Genomic DNA, 23,738 nt, shown 5'->3' with positions numbered 1-23,738 from the left:
ATTTAGATAAGAAGTAGAATAAAAATCTATGTCCTAAAAACTAGAATGGCAAGAAATAAGAGAGAGAAAAAGAGTTCGTCGAAAAAGGTTGAAAAAGAAAAAATGGTTGAAAAATAAAAGGTGACGGAAAAATAAAAGAAACTTATAAAAACTTAAAAATACTTTACTAACCTAACCTTATTACTACAACTAACTTAAAATTATAATCGCAAATTGAAATTACTAATTGGAATGATAATTGATACATAGTAAAAGGTGTCTAAAAATATTAAAGCTTACAGGGAAAAACTAAATCCCAAATGGAAATAACTTAAAAAGAAACTAAAACTTAAAAAGGCGTCGCAAAATTCTAAAGCACCTAAATCTTAGTCTAAAGAAAAAGCACTTAAGGAATTCTACGGCAAAGCCTAAAAATCTAGGAGTAAAAATAACTATAGCTAAAACTAAGTTTAAAATTAAATATGAGCTAAAAATACAAATATTACGCTACAACGATTAAAAAGGGACAAAATATAAAAATATACAAAAAGTTGTAAAAAGTACAATTTTTATAAAAATATTATTTTTATATTATTTATTTTATAAAACTACTAATTTTACAATTTTAATAAAACTAATTAAACAAAATACATAAATTAAATAAAAAGTAAAAATAAAACTAAAACTAATAATAATAATAATAATAATTAGGTTTAAAATAATAATAATTAATAATTACCGTAATTAATGCTCGATTAGGGCTTCCTGTGCGCGTGTCAGATGGTCTCCGCGAGTCGCGGCAATTAAAGAAGAAAACCCCGAGAGTCGCGGGGTTCAGAAATTCAGTTGACATCTTTCAATTTTTACGCGTTTTTCTTTATTTTTTTTATTTTATTTTATGTTTTCTGTTTTTTAAATAAATAAAAGATTTTAAAATAAAACTTATATTTTTATAAACTAAAATAAAGATAAAGAAACTTATAAAACTTAAATATTTAACAAAATCTTAAAAAAAATACTTATATTTTTGTTTTTTTTCTTTTTATATTTTTTGAATAATTAAAACGTATTTTTACAAAAGCGAATTTTAATAAAAGTAAACAAAAAATCTTTTTTTTTTTTATATTAGCGTTGCTCTTCCGGCTTTTAAGATGAAATCCCCGGCAGCGGCGCCAAAAATACTTGATGTGCAGCGGGGTAGTATACAAAATAGTTTATATTTTACTAGGAAAAACTATTAAATACGATACAATTTTACACAAGATATTTATTTATTTATAGAATGGATATACTTAAACCTTGCTACAACACTTATAGGCAGTGTACCTAATCGTACAGTAGTGTAGTTTTTAGTAAGTCCGGTTCGTTCCACAGGGAAATCTTTAAACAAAGCTCAACGCTATATTAGTTTACTTTTATAAAAATACAAATATATATATAAGTAATATTATTATTATAAAGGGGGGTTTTTACCGTTTAATGACCGGTTTGTCGATTTTAAGACTTTAGTCGCAGTTAAAACCTAATGTAAAATATAAAATAAATACAAGACTTAAATTAAAGCGTAAAGTAAATAACGATAATGAAATTGCAAATAATAAAAGTGCGATAAAATAAACTTGCGATAATTAAAAGTACGATAATTAAAAGTGCGATTAAATAACAATAAATAAAAGTGCGATAATTAGAAGTGCAATTAAATATAAAATAAAGGAAATTAAATATGAAATAAAAGAATTATGCTTATTTAAACTTCCGTAATCATGATGTTTGACGTGTTGATTTTTAGTTTTATGCCCATGGGTTAATTGTCCTTTGTCCTGGATTATTTAATCTGTCCGTCTGGTTTTTGTCCATAACAGTCCATCAGTCATAAATATAAAGTGCAAGTGTCCTTGTCAAATTATTATTATACCCGAAGTTAAATATTCCAACTAATTGGGGATTCGAATTGTAACAAGGTTTTAATACTTTGTTTAATGAATACACCAGGTTATCGACTGCGTGTAAACCAAGGTTTTACTACTTTGTTAACAATTACACCAATTACCCTTGAATGTAATTTCACCCCTGTTTTAATTATTCTAGTGGCTATTAATCCATTCCCGTGTCCGGTTAAATGAACGATTATTCGTACATATAAATACCCCGCCCATCGTGTCCGATTGAGTGTATATGGTAATTTATAGGGACGCCCAATTGTAAATCTTTATATTAACATTAACAAACTTTCATTTAGTTAAACAAATATAAAGCCCATTAATAGCCCATAGTCTAATTTCCACAAGTGTCGTTCTTTTGTCCAAACCCCAATTATGGTACAAAGCCCAATTACCCAATTTTAGTAATTAGCCCAACATCATGATTACTTCGTTTTAAATAAGCATAATAATAACTTAGCTACGAGACATTAATGTAAAAAGGTTGAACATAACTTACAATGATTAAAAATAGCGTAGCGTTACACGGACAGAATTTCGACTTACACCCTTACAACATTCGCTAACATACCCTTATTATTAGGATTTAAAATTAAAATTAAAATTAAAATATAAATTATATATATATATATATTACGTATATATTGAGAGAGAGATAGAAATAGAATATGAAATTTGATCAGAATTCGGTTTGCTTTATAGCCAGAGTTGAATTTTGGGGCTCCGCGACTCGCGGCAAAATCTCCTTCAAACTCCGCGAGTCGCGGAGATAGAAATTACAGCTCAGTCCTTGGAGTTTTCTCTGCCGACGGTTTTTAATATATATATATAATATATATATAATTAATATAATTAATTATATATTATATTATATTTATATACATAGTTAACTTGTAATTTTTAGTCCGTTGCGTCGAGCGTTAAGAGTTGACTCTGGTCCCGGTTCCGGATTTTCGAACGTCCTTGCGTACAATTTTATATTTTGTACTTTGCGTTTTGAATCTTGTACTCTTGTGATTTCGAGACGTTTCTTATCAATAATTGGAACCTTTTTGATTGTCTTTTGTACTTTTGAGCTTTTTGGTCATTTGCGTCTTCAATTCGTCGAATCTGTCTTTTGTCTTCACCTTTTATTATTTAAACGAATATCACTTGTAAATAGAACAATTGCAACTAAAAGCTTGTCTTTCTTGAGGAATAATGCTATGAAATATATGTTCGTTTTTAGCATTATCAGCATGGTAAGAACTTCTGGTGCTGTTTTCTCATAGCTAAACAAGAAATTATTCAATTTGATTGCCGCTTTAATAGCTTCGTTTCGCGAAGGGGCTCAATTGTAGAACTTTCATCATCTTCTTCATCGATATCATCTTTATTAATTCCAATAACGCTTTCAATAATTTCTTCATCAGTCAACAACTGTGCAGCTACATTTTCTTCTGGGTGAGTCAGGTCATCTTCGACATCTATTGCATTGCGATAACCCAACTCTTTGATCAAATTCTGGAGTTCTTGAGTGCTTTTACCACCTTCATCCGAGTTCTCAAAAGTCATGTTATCTGTTGATCGAAGTTTACAATGACGCAAGCAGTTCGCAATTGTATTTGCACGAACATCCATAGTCCATGCTGAAATTGCAAGATTCATTGCATCTAATACATTTATTTTTGCTGCATTTGGAACCCCTAATTCATAACCCTCCAAAAGGCTTCTATAAAATCGGCGACGATAATGCATCTTAAAAGCTCGTATGACCGCCGCGTCATAAGGTTGAATTTTTGAAGTTGTGTTTGGTGGCAAAAAAATAATTCAACATTTTGGATGAGCAGGACAATTATCCACAATCAAGAGAATTTTTCTTCCAACCATTTTTTTTTATCAAGTTGGCGAACATATTCTTCAAATAACACACCAGTCATCCAAGCTCGTTTTGTTAGCATGGTATTCACAGTTCAGACTGTTCAAGTTTACATTCTTGAAGCACCTTGGTTTAGCATATTTCCCAAGAATCCATACAAGAAGTTTTTCTGAACCGTCCTCATTACAGCAAATAGCAACAGTTAGTCTTTCCCTGTCTTGTTTTTTCCCTTCAAGCTGCATTGTTGCAAGAGAATGATCCGGTTGAAGTCTAAAAAACAAACCTGTTTAAGATCAAAACATGTAAATAATTACATCACTAAAGTACAAAATATAAAATAAAATAATAAAAAAAAACATGTTTCATCCATTTTAAAGATGTCTTTCATTTCAAACTGATCGACTTTGTCTCTTATGGATTTTAATTTGTCCTCCATGCCCTCCATTTCAATAGATCCACTCTCTCCAAAACGCCAGAAATTTTTAATTCCATATCTTGCTTTGAATTTTCCAAGCTAACCAATAGAAAAAGTAAAGTTTGGAGTATCCACTGGATATATATCTTTCATTAACTTTTTCGCCTTCTCGATGATTAGTTCACTTGTCATAATCACATGTTCTTGATATTGAAGAATCCATTCATAGAGAGATTTTTCTAGGTCAGGAAATTTTGCCGGTTTGTGTCGCTTAACATCGCCTCTTTCGGGAGCAAGTGAGAGATACTCCAAATACCGCTTAACTATATTCGATATTGTCGCTTGACTCACCTGCAAACCATAGTTACTATGAACCCATTCTTGCAATTGCTTTTGAGTGAGACTTGGATTATCCTTGTTGTGTTTGCATAATGCTCTTCGAATCTCGTCTGTCATTGTTGTTTTTTTCACACCTTTAAGATGAGAAGCCATGTTGTGTGTATGATTTGGTTGTGTTAACCTATTTTGATCTTGTATTTATATATAAAATATTTTTAATGTCCATAAAGTGATACATTGAACACAAGAAGCATAATAAGGTGGGAGATTGAAGATTTCTTTCAAATTGGGCTGTTCATTTGATATACATGCATTGTATACAATAATTAAGTGGAATGTTGAAAGGTTTTTGTAAACTAAGTATTCTACTATAAATTAATAAAATATTAATTAATATATAAATTAATAATTATTAATTTATCGATTAATTAATAACTCTTTTAATTAATAAATTTTAGTGGTCACAAGTGTATTATTTTATAGAGTTTATACTGTATTTATGTAGCCCAACACATACTTTGGCTTTGAACAAAATGAACCAACCGAGCTAGACATTATATTACTGATAAAAACCATTACTGATAAAAACCCAATTAATTTATATATTGTTATAATTCAGTAGGCTTATAACTACCTTTAATGGTTATAAGAACAAAGAGAGAAAAAGAGAGAAGAAGGAGAGAAGAAATATTGATATTGATATTTCAAGAGAAATGGTGCACCTTAAATGGTTACCATACATGTCTATTTATAGTATAAAATATTACTATGCAAGAAATATAATAATAATAAAATTAACATCCAATCTAGATATTTTATAACACAATCTAGATATTTTATAACACTCCCCCTTGGATGACAATTTTATTAGAGAATAACTAGTACTGCCTCGTTAAAAACCTTGCTAAAGAAAACTCATTGGGATAAAACTTTAGCTAAAGGAAAAAGAGTGCAGCATAAAGTTGACTCCCCCTCAAGTAGGCAACGCCTGAGTTGTTACATCTTCTGAACATGCCTCATGCCAATATTATGAACGTGTGTTCTGAAAATAGCAGTTAGCAGTGCTTTGGTATAAAGATCAGCAGAGTTGTTGATTGAACGTATCTCATTTTAATCTGGTTGTCTTTTACGATATCTTGAGTATATGAGAAAAATCTGAGGTTTTCATCTGAAACTGTATCATCTAAATCTTTTATGTACAAGTTTGGCCCTCGTGATTTGTCTACAGTCTCATTCATGGTTTGTTCAAACCGTTGTTTCAGTTCCTATTCCCTTTCAGTCTTTTTCTGAGCCTTACCAATATACCATTCTTTTCCATCAAACTTATGACCGTTAAGACCGTTTATAGCTTTAGCGCCTCGTCAGCATTTATGTTTTGTTCTGTCATTTTTGATACTCTTCTTTCATTTGTATTATGTAAGCTGTATTATCTTCATAGATAGTTGTTACGCTTTTATAGCGTTCTAGTCCACAAGAATCAATAATGATTTGTATCATTGATCTTAACTAAAATCATTCCCGAGTAGCTTCATGTAATGCAATTACTTCGGCATGATTTGATGATGTTGCAACAAGTGTTTGTTTTGAGAACGTCATGATATTGCGGTGCCTCCATTTAGGAATACATATCCAGTTTGAGATTTAGCTTTATGTAGATCGGATAAATAATCTGCATCTGTATAACCAAACAAATCTTGTTTCGAGTTGTTAGAATAAAATAATTATAAATCAGTAGTTCCCCGAAGGTATCAAACTATTTGTTTGATCCCATTCCAATGTCTTTTGGTAGGGGCTGAGCTGAACCTTGTCAACAAATTAACTGCAAAAGAAATGTCAGATCTTGTATAATCTATAAGATACATAAGAACCTCAATTGCACTAAAATATAGAACTTCCGATCTGTTAAAATTTTCATGATCTTCGCAGGGATGAAATAGATCAGTGTCAATATTGAGTGATCTAACAACAATGAGTTTGTCTTTAAAAAAAAAAATGTTTTAAAATCTTTTCGGTATAAGTTGTTTGATGTACAAGTAAACCATTAGGCATATGCTCAATTTGCAATCCAAGGTAATACTTGGTTTTTTCAAGATCTTTCATTTCAAAATAATTCTTTAGAAGTTGAATGATTTCATAGATCTCTTTATTTGTTCATATGATGTTAAGAAAATTGACATAAACAACTACGATCTCATATCCGAACATTGTTTTTATAAAACATACGTGCAAAATAAGTTTATATTTATACCCTTTTTTTTATCAAGTAGTCATTTAATCGGTTATACCACATACGTCCCGTTTGTATAAACCCACTTAGAAATATTTGTGATTTAATGGAATATATTCCCTTGGGTTTTACATTAGATGCTTATGATACCTTAACCCTTTAGGTATATTCATATATATCACTATTAAGTGATCCATACAGATAAGTAGTAACAACATTCATGAGATGCATTTAAATAACTACCAGGTTGATTAAGTATCTAATAAGTAATTGTATCCATTACAGGAGGATAATTTTTCCTCCTAATTCATTTCTGGTCTTTGTGGGAAATATTGAGTTACAAGTCTAGTTTTGCCTTGTAATTTCATTTGCACATTTCTTTTCGGATAAAAATTCATTTGTATCCCATACGTTTCACATCTTTAAAAGTGATAACGATTGATCCGAAAACTTTTCTTTTATCGAGCGATTCTAATTCAGCTCTTATTGCTCCTTTCCATTGAGCTCAATCATGTCCATTTTGTATATTCAATGACAGATTTTAGTTCCAGATCATCATCTTTATTCATGATGTCATTGTAACATTATATGAAAATATCTCATAGAGATTTTAGTTTCATTTCGGTTCCATAATATTGCATAATTTATCGTAATTTTAGTATTTACATTTATCAATATCCTCTGCAGAAGGAATATTGATTTGTGGTTCTTCTTGAACACTTTCTCTTACCTCATTATCAGCTGATTTTCTTTTTCGAGGATTTTTATCTTCGGAACCAATTGATCTTCCACGTTTGATGCGTGGCAAAGACTCAACAGTGACATTATTGCCAGCTTTTGGAATTTCAGTTCGAGCTGGAGCATTTATCGCTGGTATATATGATTTAGTCACTTTTTTATATCTGTAAATGCATAAAGTAATTAATTTGCAAGTTCTTGCATATGCATTATTTTTGAACTTTCGTTTCACATTCTTTTGTGCGAGTTCAATATACCTTAATTGATGTTCACATCATGAAGCATCATTTTATTTTTTATTTTTATTTCTCCCCCTAATCTAGGGAACAATGTTTTATTAAAATGACAATCAGCAAAACGTGCTGTAAAAACATCACCCATCATGGGTTCAATATATCTTATGATTGAAGATGTTTTATATCCAAAATATATTATCATCTTTCTTTGAAGAACCATTTTATTGTGTTGTGGTGATACAATTGGAACATACACTGCACAACCAATGTTTTAAGGTAGAAAATATTTGGCTCTTGGCCAAAATCAAGTATTAAGTGAAAATATTTACGACTTCCACATGGTATAATGCGAATTAATGTCGCAGCATGTAAATTTACATGTCCACATATAAATATTGAGAGATTTGTACTCATTATCAATTGTCTAGTTATTAGCTGTAAGCGTTTATCTATTGATTCAGCTAAACCAATTTTGTGTATGCACATGAGCAACTGGATGTTCAACAACAATCCCTGTAGATATATAATGATCATTAAATGCTTGAGATGTTAACTCACCAGCATTATCAAGTCTCATCCTTTTAATGGTGTAATCAGAATAATGTGTTCTCAATTTAATAATTTGTGCAAGAAACTTTGCAAATGCCATATTACGGCTCGATAACATACAAATATGAGACCATCCGCTAGATGCGTCTATTAGAACCATGAAATATCAAAATGGTTCACATGATGGATGAATTGGTTCATATATCTTACCTTGAATTCTTTCAAGAAACATTTGTGATTCTTTTTCACAATATACTTTTCATTAATCACCATATGTGCTTTCCATTAATCACCATATGTGTTTTTTTTTTTTTTTTATAAATCACCATATGTGTTTTTTTTATCATATATCCTTTTCACCATATACGCTTTTAATCATATGCGCTGTGTTTTTCACCATATGCGTTTTTAATCATATGCGATTTTCATCATATGCGTTGTGCTTTTCATCATATTCGCTTTTTATCATATGCGCTTATCATATGCGATGCGCTTTTTATCATATGCGCTTTTTATGTGAATAGTAAATTAATTAATTTCGTTTTACTATTCATATGAATTAATTTAGATTTACTATTTTGTTAATTGAGTAATATATATATACATCATATACTTGTGACTCCGAAAGCTCAAATGAATTTGACCATATAGTTATACGTTGTACCTTGCACATTAATTTTCAGTAGAAGCTTTAGATGCATATTATTTTCAGTAGAAGCTTTAGATGCACTTTTTTTTAAATCACCAAATACCACAAACACTTTGTTTGCATTTGTTCATAGTCATCAATGAAAACCATTTTCTTTAATTTTATTTTATACAATAAAATTAACGCATCATTATTCTTTTCAAAAACAATAATCTATTGTTATTGTTCACTTGTACCATGTTTAACAACAAAAGTCAACAACCTCTGTCTTGTTTGTTGTGGCAACCAAAAACAACCTTTGCTTTTGTTACCGAGAATCCAAGACCAAAAAAACAATTAATTTTTAATTAATCTTTTATCAAAACCATAAATGATTTTATTGATCTACGTTGATATGGCCATAAAGAATTGACGGCTGACCTACTTTTGTAAGTGTATTTCGGCTATCATCCCGAAAACGCACAACGACCTTTTTTTTTATGAACTATTTGTTTCATATCTAGCTTAGGCAATTATTGTGAACATTTGGTCCCTATAAGAGCATTTATTTTTTAGACTTTTAGTTGATTTGTACTTGTCACAATTAGGGATAGCACCCGCGGGTCGTGGATGCGGATCCATTGGATCCATCACCCGTACCCGCGGATTTTTTTTAAGAGACATCCAATTGAACCCTTGTTCGTTGAAACAATTTGACTATATTTTTACTCCCCATTATTAAACGGGTCATTTTGATGCACACTTGTGATGATCGGTCCAAATCCATATGGACGAACACGTCATTCACCGGTTTCATCGCGAGGTTTTGACCTCTATGTGATACGTTTTGTAACATTGCATTCGTTTGAAAAGGTATTTCATAAATGAATATATAAATTCCAGGTTTTTAACATCTGATGATTCCTACGTATAGATAATCACCATTTAAATGGTTTACAATAATACATCTGTTGACAATACAGTCAAAATAAGGTACATGGTGAATGCAAGTTTCTTGTATATAGCATGTATGACTCCAAGCACATATCTTGTATCACATATAAGCAAACAGCGGAAGACTTCTAGAAACCTGAGAATAAACATGCTTCAAGTGTCAACACAAAGGTTGGTGAGTTCATAGTTTTAATATTACACATAATCAGTATATCAATGTGGATTACAAAAGTTCAGTTGTTTCATTCAAAATGTTTATCAGGTTTGTGAGTTAATGTTTCACATTATCTGTATATAAAAGTGAACCACAAGGTTCCTATTGTTTCATCCGAAACGTTTATCAATATGTTTTAAATAAAAGGTGGACCGCAAGATTTCAGTTGTTTCATCCAGAAACGTTTATCAAAATATTCTACAAAATTGAGCACCCTGGTAACTAAACTTAATGTATATATAATTTATACCCTTTGTATAATCATCTTAATAATACACGCAAACCAACGTGTACGCTTCTCAAATAGCATACGTCCGTTAAAAGGCTAGTGCTCTAGCTCGGACGGGGATATCAAGCCCTATGGATCCATATACTACTACTCGCGCCCACCAGTTCTTATAACTGTCAGTTAACAGTTACCAAAGTTAAGGGATTTTTGGTTCAAACTCAGTGTAGAATTTAGTATGTACTTGTATCCATTGCGTTTAAAATAAAGTGCATGTATTCTCAGCCCAAAAATATATATTGCAAAAGCAATTAAAAAGGGATCAATGAAACTCACACAATTCAGTTTTAGTTTTTGTATTCATTTCATAAAACAGCGCATGTATTCTCAGCCCAAAAATATGTATAAAAAGGGATCAATGAAACTCACTGTTTAATATTGATATACAATATTGTAGGAAAGCACGTAGACGCATCGGAGATGATAAACACTAGGTTTGATTCACAAATGTACCCCGAACATTACCCATAACCTCCTTGGCAATAACCCATATTTTTCTTAGCTCTAGCTCGCTTGGAAACCCATTTTGAAAGTGACACGCTCAAGACCTCATCGTAGTATTTTATGTATAATACTAATAATAACGGTAATAATAATAAGATTAATAATAATATTAATCTTAATAATAATAATAATAATAATAATAATAATAATAATAATAATAATAATAATAATAATAATAATAATAATAATAATAATAATAATAATAATAATAATAATAATAATAATAATATAAATAATAATAATAATTACAGAGGGAGTAATATGTATTCGGATATGTGTGTGTGTTAAGAGTGCAGGAACCAGCTCGATTTATAGATGTTTTCTGAATTTCCTTCCCATGCGATCGCATGAGAAACTAGTGTAAAGGCCATGCGATCGCATGGCTTCGTTGTCCAGCTCAAAATGATTTTGTCTCGTTGTTTGTCGACATAATATTTAATTATATATATAATATATATAATTTATATAATTAATTATATATTATATTAAATTCACGTGCATAGTTGACTTGTAATTTTCGTTCCGATAAGTCGTACGTCATTACGCGACTTATGTCCCGGTTCCGGTTTTTCGAATGTCCTTTCGTACATTTAGAAAATTTGCATTTTACGTTTCGTGTCACGTACCTTTGTCAAAATATAGCCTTAAATTATCCATAAACTATACCACTCATAGTATATCTTATACGTTTGAGTGTTTTGGTCATTTACTTCTATAAATCATCGTCTCACTATTTGTTAAAATACATTTTAAAATAGTGTTTTACTGTAGCAAAGTTACTGTAGCAAAGTCAATTTTTACTGTAGCAAATAGTGATTTTCAAAAACACTGTAGCATTTTGGGTACTGTAGCAATTTAAAAATACTGTAACAAATTAGTGTTTTACTGGTTCATCTTAAAAGTTTTAGTTAACTTATCTAAATATCAATCGAATCAATAATCGAATGTTACTATTGTTTACTAAATAACTTGAAATCATATATTTTCAAATAGATATATAAACCAATAAGTTTAATGTACGGTATCATGCAATTAAAACTTTGTTACGTTTTCAAGTTATAGTATATATATGTATCTATTTACATAATATGGTTCGCGAATCGTTGAGAACAACGAAGGGTACTTGAATAGTTCAAAAATTTTGAGATTCAGTTTTACAGACTTTACTTATCGTGTCGAAATCATTAATCATACAAAGATTAAGTTTAAATTTGGTCAGAAATTTTTGGGTCATCACAGTACCTACCCGTTAAAGAAATTTCGTCCCGAAATTTGAGTGAGGTCGTCATAGCTAACAATAAAAATGTTTTCATGACGAATATGAGTTGGTAAATAGAATTTTATCACCGTTGAATAATATGGATTAAACAATCCGATTACTCGAAGCGTATGAGAGAAGTTATCGTAATAGAGTGAAATGGAGAATAGAGATGCGTCTTATCTCTTGATGTAATAACGATTGATTTCCGAAATTTAAGGAATAGAAAATCTTCATAATCTAAATAAGATTTGATTCTTCGGTAATTGCGGAAATTAGGATTTCCTTTGATTAAATGTGTAATCTGCCTCGATTGCTATGTCTGATATTTCGCTATAAATTGACCTCTTCTGTCTCATTATTTTCACCATCCCTACTTTCTTTCCCAATTAATACATTCAAAAGATTGTGAAAATGCTCAATCCAGTTCTGGTTCTTGACTTAATATTGACGTTTGCCACAATCATCCTTCTTTTCCAGCTTCCACCAGAAGAATCTGTTTATTTCTATTATGCTCTAGGGATTGTTGTATTTATCATTATCCCGTGTCTTTATATTGCTATACGCATTGATATACACGGTTTATGATCTTTCTTGTTTGCTGCGATTTGTACTCCTGTTCATATTCCGAAGTTCCAGGTTTTTGTTTTCTCTTCCCGACCTCAAGTCAAGCGAATAATGGTCCAGAATTCATAGGTATGGAGTTTTGGATGAACATAGTTAATGTTCCGAGAAGGTGATCGTAATGGCACGATCTTGATTTGTCAAATTACCAGAATATCCGGAAAAGACCGAATCATCAAGAAAAATATTTTCTTGATATGTTTAGAGGTTAAATAGAATAAAAGAGTTATGTAACATGGTTCATGATGAGGGTATGATCTGTGAACCTTTATCACGTTCCATTAGAAACTCAGCATGACTTACTGTAATATAATCACGTTGATCAAGTGTCATTATATTATACTAACTCATGCTTCAGCTCCCAACACTACTTCAAAAACATTCTTATTTTAAACTCGAAGGTTTCAGAATTTAGAAACAAAAATAGTTTCTTTTTTTGATGTAACACAGATATCGCAAGGAGAAAATTGATTTCCGATAAGAATGATTATGGAATTATCTCCAGAAATATGGAGGATATTTATAATGAAAGATACGATGATATCTTAGAATTTCTAATATCAGAGGATGATGAAGAATATTGTCCGCAAGGGTTTAGATTCGGAAGCAAGGTATTCGTTAATGGCTTCGGCAGATACTTAATCATTTAGATTCTTTGAAGGCAGGTTCAGTCTTTGTGATTTATCCACAGCCTCCTTCATACTTTGCTCAATCTGTTTTCCAGTTCCAAACTTCTATTTTTCTCAGCTTTACCACCATACTATTCTTTATCATCAAACTTTTGACTGTTAAGGTCGTTTACAGTTTTTGCTGCTTCATCAGCATTGTTCCAATTTCAGAGAACTAGTTTCATAGTTTGGGGTGTTTTCGGAAACTTCACATTCGAAGACTTAGAAGTTGGATGTTATCTATATATAACTGTTGTCGTAGAAAATGCTGCGAGATTCAAAATACTGATTGTTAATTCCCGGTGGTTGGTATGGCAATTACCGTTACAAGATGTGGATGAGTACATGATCAGATTTCAAGGTATATATAGTGATTTCGGAGAGATTCAAATTGCAGAGTGACGGAGTCGCTGGTATATTTACTGCTAATATGGTGGGATATAAAAGGTTCCCCGGTAACAACAATAGAAAGGGTAATCGTATATGTCAAGGTTTAATTAAGGCTTATCCAAATGAAGTTGACTTGCTGAAGTTGTGACAAAACTGGATACTTGAAAAGGAATTGTAAGGTTATTTTCAGTAATAATAATGCCGAAGGATTTATCACAGATACGTGTTAAAGTTTTACTTAGGTTTCGAGAGCTTTCCAGATGTATGATTATAAGTACAAATCTTTCTTCTCGTAGATATTGTGTAGTTGGTTTGTCTTCTCGTTTGTTCATTAGTTGAAGTGTTTTCAAGAATTTCGATGGGTTTGAACGCAAAATGTAATCATATGATGTTCTAGTACAGTTCTGAATTCAAAGCATGGTTTTTGAAGCATGGTTTTGAAAGATGATGTTTTCCGTTTAATCTTGACTTGGATTCTGATCTATCGAAATCAGAATATGAAATTGAATTAAAATGGTTATTTTGCGTTTAACAGATACGTATATCTGTAGGTTTGAGCAGTATAGTTAATGATTGCTGAAACAGAATTGAAGAATGTATAGTGTAACATATTAATGTGGAATTTATATATATTTCTAGGGTATTACCTACCCGTTAAAATATTCTCATCATTAACAGTTTGTACAAAAGGATTTTTAATTACAATCTTTATGAAAATATATGTATGTATATTTCCTTCAGATGTAGTATAGATTTAATGAGTTATTAAACTCATTTGGTTTTCGGTTGGAACTAGAAACGAATAATCTCTTCTATATTAAAGATTACATAATCGTCGCAGGATATTTCTCCAATGAAGTTATGAATCAATACTTCATCGTTTATGGTTATTAGTATTCTTCGGTGCCTACGGTGCGTATGAGGTTGATACTCGTGGGACAGATTGTGAGGTTAAGGTTTACGGTGCGGATGTTGTTGTTGGTGGTACTGGTACTGTTGTTGGTTGTGCTGCTGGTACTGGTGGTGCTACCGGTGCTGCCTGTGATGCCTGCAAATTGTGCATCATATTCTCCAAAGCCACAACTCGAGCGCGAAGATCGTTAACTTCTTCTATTATTCCGGGATGATTGGCGGTTGGTACGAGAGGATGAATAAAGTTTAAAATTCTGGTTATCATATAATCGTTGCGAGATATCCTGGAAATGAGGGTGAAGATAGTGTTTCGAACGGGTTCGCCGGTAAGTGCCTCAGGTTCCTCACCAAGAGGTGAATTCGGTTGGTGGAAAGGATCGCCTTCCTCTTGTCTCCATTGATTAAGTAGACTACGAACCCATCCCCAATTCATCCAGAATTGGTGATGACTGATTGGTTGATTCATTCCGGTTACACTGCTTTCGGAACTCAGGTGGAAATCCATATCGGAATCCGAAGAACTCGAATTACTTGCAGAATTTATCTTACACGGTTAGATAAAGAATTTTCGATGTGAAATGATTTTCGGATATCGGATGATATTCTAATTACATAGAATACCTTTATATAGTACAAAGGTTCCGCAAATTACGGAGAAACTTTCGGAAACTGTCAAGTAAAGGTAACAGTAACAGATACGCTAAGATATTCATTTTGTCTATACACTAGTCATGCAATCCATGCAATAAGGTGTGTCTAGACTACAATTGATAAGCAGGTAGTTTTCCACACAAGGAATGATAAGCAGGTAATTTCTAACAAGAAATTATAAGCAACAACTTTTATCATGCAGACATGGTCGAAGTCCAGACTCACTAATGTATCCTAACAATAACTGGTTAGACACACTAATGCAAATTCTGGTTCGCTAAGACCAACGCTCTGATACCAACTGTGATGATCGGTCCAAATCCATATGGACGAACACGTCATTCACCGGTTTCATCGCGAGGTTTTGACCTCTATGTGATACGTTTTGTAACATTGCATTCGTTTGAAAAGGTATTTCATAAATGAATATATAAATTCCAGGTTTTTAACATCTGATGATTCCTACGTATAGATAATCACCATTTAAATGGTTTACAATAATACATCTGTTGACAATACAGTCAAAATAAGGTACATGGTGAATGCAAGTTTCTTGTATATAGCATGTATGACTCCAAGCACATATCTTGTATCACATATAAGCAAACAGCGGAAGACTTCTAGAAACCTGAGAATAAACATGCTTCAAGTGTCAACACAAAGGTTGGTGAGTTCATAGTTTTAATATTACACATAATCAGTATATCAATGTGGATTACAAAAGTTCAGTTGTTTCATTCAAAATGTTTATCAGGTTTGTGAGTTAATGTTTCACATTATCTGTATATAAAAGTGAACCACAAGGTTCCTATTGTTTCATCCGAAACGTTTATCAATATGTTTTAAATAAAAGGTGGACCGCAAGATTTCAGTTGTTTCATCCAGAAACGTTTATCAAAATATTCTACAAAATTGAGCACCCTGGTAACTAAACTTAATGTATATATAATTTATACCCTTTGTATAATCATCTTAATAATACACGCAAACCAACGTGTACGCTTCTCAAATAGCATACGTCCGTTAAAAGGCTAGTGCTCTAGCTCGGACGGGGATATCAAGCCCTATGGATCCATATACTACTACTCGCGCCCACCAGTTCTTATAACTGTCAGTTAACAGTTACCAAAGTTAAGGGATTTTTGGTTCAAACTCAGTGTAGAATTTAGTATGTACTTGTATCCATTGCGTTTAAAATAAAGTGCATGTATTCTCAGCCCAAAAATATATATTGCAAAAGCAATTAAAAAGGGATCAATGAAACTCACACAATTCAGTTTTAGTTTTTGTATTCATTTCATAAAACAGCGCATGTATTCTCAGCCCAAAAATATGTATAAAAAGGGATCAATGAAACTCACTGTTTAATATTGATATACAATATTGTAGGAAAGCACGTAGACGCATCGGAGATGATAAACACTAGGTTTGATTCACAAATGTACCCCGAACATTACCCATAACCTCCTTGGCAATAACCCATATTTTTCTTAGCTCTAGCTCGCTTGGAAACCCATTTTGAAAGTGACACGCTCAAGACCTCGTCGTAGTATTTTATGTATAATACTAATAATAACGGTAATAATAATAAGATTAATAATAATATTAATCTTAATAATAATAATAATAATAATAATAATAATAATAATAATAATAATAATAATAATAATAATAATAATAATAATAATAATAATAATAATAATATAAATAATAATAATAATTACAGAGGGAGTAATATGTATTCGGATATGTGTGTGTGTTAAGAGTGCAGGAACCAGCTCGATTTATAGATGTTTTCTGAATTTCCTTCCCATGCGATCGCATGAGAAACTAGTGTAAAGGCCATGCGATCGCATGGCTTCGTTGTCCAGCTCAAAATGATTTTGTCTCGTTGTTTGTCGACATAATATTTAATTATATATATAATATATATAATTTATATAATTAATTATATATTATATTAAATTCACGTGCATAGTTGACTTGTAATTTTCGTTCCGATAAGTCGTACGTCATTACGCGACTTATGTCCCGGTTCCGGTTTTTCGAATGTCCTTTCGTACATTTAGAAAATTTGCATTTTACGTTTCGTGTCACGTACCTTTGTCAAAATATAGCCTTAAATTATCCATAAACTATACCACTCATAGTATATCTTATACGTTTGAGTGTTTTGGTCATTTACTTCTATAAATCATCGTCTCACTATTTGTTAAAATACATTTTAAAATAGTGTTTTACTGTAGCAAAGTTACTGTAGCAAAGTCAATTTTTACTGTAGCAAATAGTGATTTTCAAAAACACTGTAGCATTTTGGGTACTGTAGCAATTTAAAAATACTGTAACAAATTAGTGTTTTACTGGTTCATCTTAAAAGTTTTAGTTAACTTATCTAAATATCAATCGAATCAATAATCGAATGTTACTATTGTTTACTAAATAACTTGAAATCATATATTTTCAAATAGATATATAAACCAATAAGTTTAATGTACGGTATCATGCAATTAAAACTTTGTTACGTTTTCAAGTTATAGTATATATATGTATCTATTTACATAATATGGTTCGCGAATCGTTGAGAACAACGAAGGGTACTTGAATAGTTCAAAAATTTTGAGATTCAGTTTTACAGACTTTACTTATCGTGTCGAAATCATTAATCATACAAAGATTAAGTTTAAATTTGGTCAGAAATTTTTGGGTCATCACAACACTCTTAAAAAAATAATTTGTTTTTTAAGTTTTATTATTCAACCTCCTTTTTTCAACGGTCACGTTTTTAACAAAACATTTGACAAGTTTGGAAAAAAGTTTTTTATTGATTATCATCAAAAGTTTTTTATTGTCACTCTACTGGATGGAATTATGGCATACAAACAAAATTGCAACCCAACACTACATAAGAACAAAAAGGTTGTTTTTAATTAACATATGTATATGTGTTAAACTCGGAATAATAATAACTTATTTTAGAAAATTAACATAAGACATGTTGAAACATTTTTGTCACATTTAGCTCATCAAGTCTAATACTTATCATTGATAGATTTTATCACGTCTAGGAGATGTTTACTTTTTTCTTGTATTAAGTCCTACTTTCATTTACCTTTGTTTGGAAAAAAGTTTTTTTTTTACTTTGCTTTCCCCCTTTCTGTAAAACTCATTTAAACACTTTCTTTGTTTTTTTTTTTTTTAAAAAAACTTCCTTTTTTTTACGTTACCCGTAAATTATAAATATATAAAAAAAACTTTTTGTTTAAATTTTTTTTTCTAGTTTTTAAAAGGCCACTTGACCAATTTTTTAATTCTTTCACAACACCTGATATCGTGATCGTGACCTTTCACCAAAGCAAGAGATATTCTTGATAAACTAAACACGGACTCGTGTTTGAAATTGTCGGCCACAAAAAAATTCATTTGATAAAAGTATATATATTTTTTTTAGTTATAGAAGGAGACCACTTCATTTTCAATACTTCATTTTTGGCAAAAAACTATTCCATTTTACCATCCCCTTTTTTTTTTTCTTACTTTAACTTTTAAGATATACTTTTAATAAAAATACAAACTACTTTTTCTTATTTTAACTTTTAAGATTTACTTTTAATAAAAATACAAACTACTTTTTGTATTTTAACTTTTAAGATTTACTTTTAATAAAAGTACAAACTACTTTTTCTTATTTTAACTTTTAAGATTTACTTTTAATAAAAATACAAACTATTTTTTTATTTTAACTTTTAAAATTATAAATTTAAGAATAAACATTAGTATGCATGAAATAAATAATGATTAATTGCATAAATAATCATAAATGTTAGATAACATATAAAGACCCCGTCGTATTCGTATTGATCGGAATTAATCTCGACCCATGGTACCGTGTTGTCAAATGACGTGTTGCGTACATAAAGTACCGTGTTGTCAAATGACGTGTTGCGTACAATCATGAGGTCTTATTAACATAAATATAAATGTTAGTGAAGTTAATAAGAGTTAGATTACAGAAAATATAATTCAGGTGGTATAACCGACCATATATAACTTAAATAATATAAATATAAATGTTAGTAGTCCAAAATTTGATATATTCGAGTCTGAAAATTATTAATAATTTCATACCTTGATTAGTGATTCGTGATCGTTTGAGATATCTTTTAATTACACTAAGCTTTTCGTGCTGATAACGTGTTATAATTCAGTAGGCTTATAACTACCTTTAATGGTTATAAGAACAAAGAGAGAAAAAGAGAGAAGAAGGAGAGAAGAAATATTGATATTGATATTTCAAGAGAAATGGTGCACCTTAAATGGTTACCATACATGTCTATTTATAGTATAAAATATTACTATGCAAGAAATATAATAATAATAAAATTAACATCCAATCTAGATATTTTATAACACAATCTAGATATTTTATAACATATATAACCACTTAAATGGATGGTGATTAAAGCAATTAAAAAAATTGCCGTAAACAGTAACCGTATATGCTTTAATGATATATCATAAATTACAAGTGTTTTTGCTTGTACACCATCGTAGCTTTGATTTTTGACATTTCAGTTACATTTTCATGAAAATAAACCAACTTGTGGCAACTTGTACACTTTCGCAACATTGATTTTGTAACATTCTCTATTTTTTTTTGTACAATTTAGAAGAAGTTATAATATTATAATCAAAGTGTATAGTATGCACATAAAACAATCTCTCATATAAGTCCTTAAATTGTTTGGTAATGTATAATGTAAATAGAAATCATATATGCTACTCCATATTTTTGTTTTTATAATGTACAGTTTGTTAAACAAGTAAAGATATTTTATTTTAACGTTGAAATTTTGTTGATAAAGAAGATGATTACTAACAAAATGATCAAAAAACACGTTTTAATACTTTTATGTGTAAGATATATTAATCCTTTGTGTTATTTTTTTTCAAAGGAAAACAATAAAAATATCTTGAGAATGTCGTTTGAAGACATTAAATCAGCCACGAATAACTTTAGTAATTGCATTGGAGGAGGAGGTTTTGGAGGCGTATTCGAAGGTAAACTTGCACATGGAGAAAGTAGTCTGCATTCTACTATTGTCGCCAAAAAGTTGGATAAAAGTCAAGGTCAAGGGGAAAAGCAATTTTATAATGAGCTACAAATTCTTTATGAGTACAAGCATGATAATGTCATAGCCCTTGTAGGCTACAGCGATGAAACGGTTGAGAAAATAATTGTTTACGAACATGCGCCAAATGGAAGTCTTGATAAACACTTAAATAATGCTAACCTTACATGGCGAAAGCGTCTTAAGATTTGCATTGATGTTGCTGCTGGACTATATTTCCTTCAAAGAGGTGTCGGAGGAAAAGATGTAGTGATACACAGGGACATCAAAACCGCCAACATTCTATTGTTTGATGATTGGAAAGCAAAACTAGGTGATTTCGGTCTTTCCTTAGTAAGTGCAATTAATAAAGATTCAGACTATGCCATTGATCATGCTTGCGGCACTGAGGGATATATTGAAAAATCATACTTGAAATCGGGTTTATTAACAAAAGAATCTGATATTTATTCTTTTGGAGTGGCTTTGTTTGAGATCTTGTGTGGAGAACAAATATGTGTGATCCGAGAATTTAAGAGTCGCTCCCCACTTAGTTTCATTAAACAAAAGATCGATGAAGGAAAACATGGTGACATTATATTTAGACCTATAAAAGATCAAGTCGTATCAACATCATTGAATGTATTTCTTAACATTGTCTGCCAGTGTTTAGACGAAGACAGAGGAAAACGACCAACATCAATGAAAGTTTTAATGCGACTTAAAAGAGCTTTGATGTTGCAAGTAAGTTAGCTTATTTTGCTTTTTTAAATTTTCTATTATTGAATATCATATATTTTCATATCGAAACAATAAAGCATGGACAAATGATCTCTATAGAAAAACAAGAATTTTATTTGGTAGATACTCTATAAATATATTGGACTAATCATTGGGAAGTGGAAAAAAGGAAAAAAAAAAAAAAGGAAAAGCGACAAATTATCATTTATCGCCAGTGTAATATCAATCATCACCTATGATGAATGATATCATACATCACCAATGGTGAATGATATATACTTTTTTTATACAGAAAACATTATATCTAATGAATGCTATTGGTTTTTGTCAAAAATATTAACATTTTATACTATAAAATGATATTATTTTTAATGAATGTCAATATTTTTTTTATAGAAATTTTAATAGTTGTGATAAATTTCAATAATTTTTGTTTAGAGAATAACATTATTTATAAATATATTTTTATTTTTCGTTGCCAAAAACTCACTTCCTTCTTGAACCCTCCATTGTATGTATTAATGGTGAAACAATAATTAACTACATTGCATTCATACAGGAGGATGCGGATACTAAAAACCAAGTAGGGGCGGAAACAATTCAAGTGGAAACTGTTGAAGTGGATAGCAACTCACCCCCTGTGTGGCTCCAAGAATATTTAAAGAAATTGGGAGAAAACCATGGTGGCCATGTCTCCACTGGGAGGGATAGGGGGTGCCTAGCCACCCTCAACTTTTCTAGTTTATTTTGTAGTTAAATGTGATTTTATGCTCAAAGTTTTACGTACGTTAATGGATTCACGTTCAAGTTGCAGGTGAGTTTGTTAATGGGTTTGGTGAGGAAGATAGACTGTCATTTTCTATTCAAATCCCTCAACTAATATTTGTGATTCATTTTAACCCCTCAATTTCATAGTGTGCATAATTTTTTTTTTTTTTTTTTGAACAGCTTGGAAATTTTATTATAACTAGCAAGAAACTAGAACATTACAACGAATTAAAAGGATTGGATAACCAAACATTACCACTAAGATTAGCTTTCTTATAACGTGATGAAAGCCAATCAAAGGATGATAATACAATTGAGTCTATAATGTGGCATTTCTTGAACTTTTTCGGGTCAAAGATACACCTGTTCCTGAACCGCCATAATGTCCAAAGAGTAGCATAAAAAACCGCTTCCAAAACAATTGTTTTCGATGGAGATTGAACATGTGACATAATCCATCTCCAAAGATCATCTACTGTTTGCCAAACCGGTAAGTCAATGTCGATCCATGTTGCGATATAGGTCCAAACTTGATTGGTGATTTCACATTCAAAGAAGATATGTGTAAGATCTTAAACTTGATTCGAGCACGAAGAGCACAACAGAATAAGCTTAGTCACACCCCTCTCCAACAAGTTACATTTATCGGGCAATCTACTTAGTCGAGCTCGCCAAATGAAGAAATTAATTTTAGTCGGTACGATTTTACACCAATGTGTCGACCAGCTTCCCATAGTGTCACGACAAATAAGTCAACGAAACCCGCTAACTAAGAACACACCATTCGATAAACTTGGACACACCCAAGTATCATTTGCATCAGAATGTATTGTATTACATAGTGCTGAACAAAGATGAGACAATTGTTGTGCTTCAGTTTCTGAGCGAATAGGACGTCTCCAAGACCCGTTGAACCCATTTGCATGAACACGCTCTAAAACTTTGCAACTATGATCGGTTTCCAAAGCAAAGAGCCGATTAAATTTGTCACGAAGAGGGGTATTATCAATAGAGTTATGAAGACAAAAAATTGTTGATAAATGTTTAACAATACAAATATAACATGGAACACTTGGTTTTGATTGGTATCTATTTATGGACAAGTTGGTTTAATCCAATTCGAGTTGGTCAGCTTGGTGCATGTAGTTGTAACTGTGCAGTTGGTGTAACTAACAAGAAGTTGGTAATGAGGTAACATTTTCATACTTTGTTCTATTGTTGTCATATTTCTTTTTTGCAGGGATTGAAGATGTAACTTATGGATATTGAAATGCCCCGTTCATATACAATATAAACGATTCACAATAGTTGATTACATCGCGAGGTAATTGACCTATATATGATACATTTTACAAACATTGCATTCGTTTTTAAAAGACAAACTTTCTTTACATCGAAAGTTGACGGCAAACATACTATTGCATAATACCTCCAACTATAATTGACTTAATAATAATCTTGATGAACTCGACGACTCGAATGCAACGTCTTTTGAAATATGTCATGAATGGCTCCAAGTAATATCTCTAATATGAGCAAATGCACAGCGGAAGATTTCTTTCATACCTGAGAATAAACATACTTTCAAGTGTCAACCAAAAGGTTGGTGAGTTCATAGGTTTATCATAAAACAATAAAATTCATCATTTTGATAGACCACAAGATTTAAATCCTGCATGGTACATATGGGCCCGAATCCTATACCCACCTGTAATGTACATGCGATATCTTTTAAATACAATACACCTTTC

The 23,738-nt window shown here is 31.1% G+C and overlaps 1 protein-coding gene across 1 annotated transcript in view; it reads left to right on the top strand.

The window, feature by feature from the left end:
* The window catches only part of LOC139900481 (uncharacterized), a 62,075-nt gene extending 40,010 nt beyond the window's left edge, over positions 1-22,065 (top strand). The window contains exons 3-4 of the mRNA XM_071883250.1: positions 20,323-21,222; positions 21,779-22,065. Of these exons, the coding sequence (XP_071739351.1) occupies positions 20,323-21,222; positions 21,779-21,976 (1,098 nt within the window). The 3' untranslated portion in view covers positions 21,977-22,065. The remainder of the gene's footprint in view (positions 1-20,322; positions 21,223-21,778) is intronic.
* The last annotated feature ends 1,673 nt before the right edge of the window (positions 22,066-23,738 follow it).

The sequence above is a fragment of the Rutidosis leptorrhynchoides genome, chromosome 3, assembly GCF_046630445.1.
Source record: "Rutidosis leptorrhynchoides isolate AG116_Rl617_1_P2 chromosome 3, CSIRO_AGI_Rlap_v1, whole genome shotgun sequence".
Classification (NCBI taxonomy): domain Eukaryota; kingdom Viridiplantae; phylum Streptophyta; class Magnoliopsida; order Asterales; family Asteraceae; genus Rutidosis; species Rutidosis leptorrhynchoides.
The sequence above is the reverse complement of the archived record's forward strand: the minus strand, read 5'-3'. Positions and strand labels throughout refer to the sequence as shown.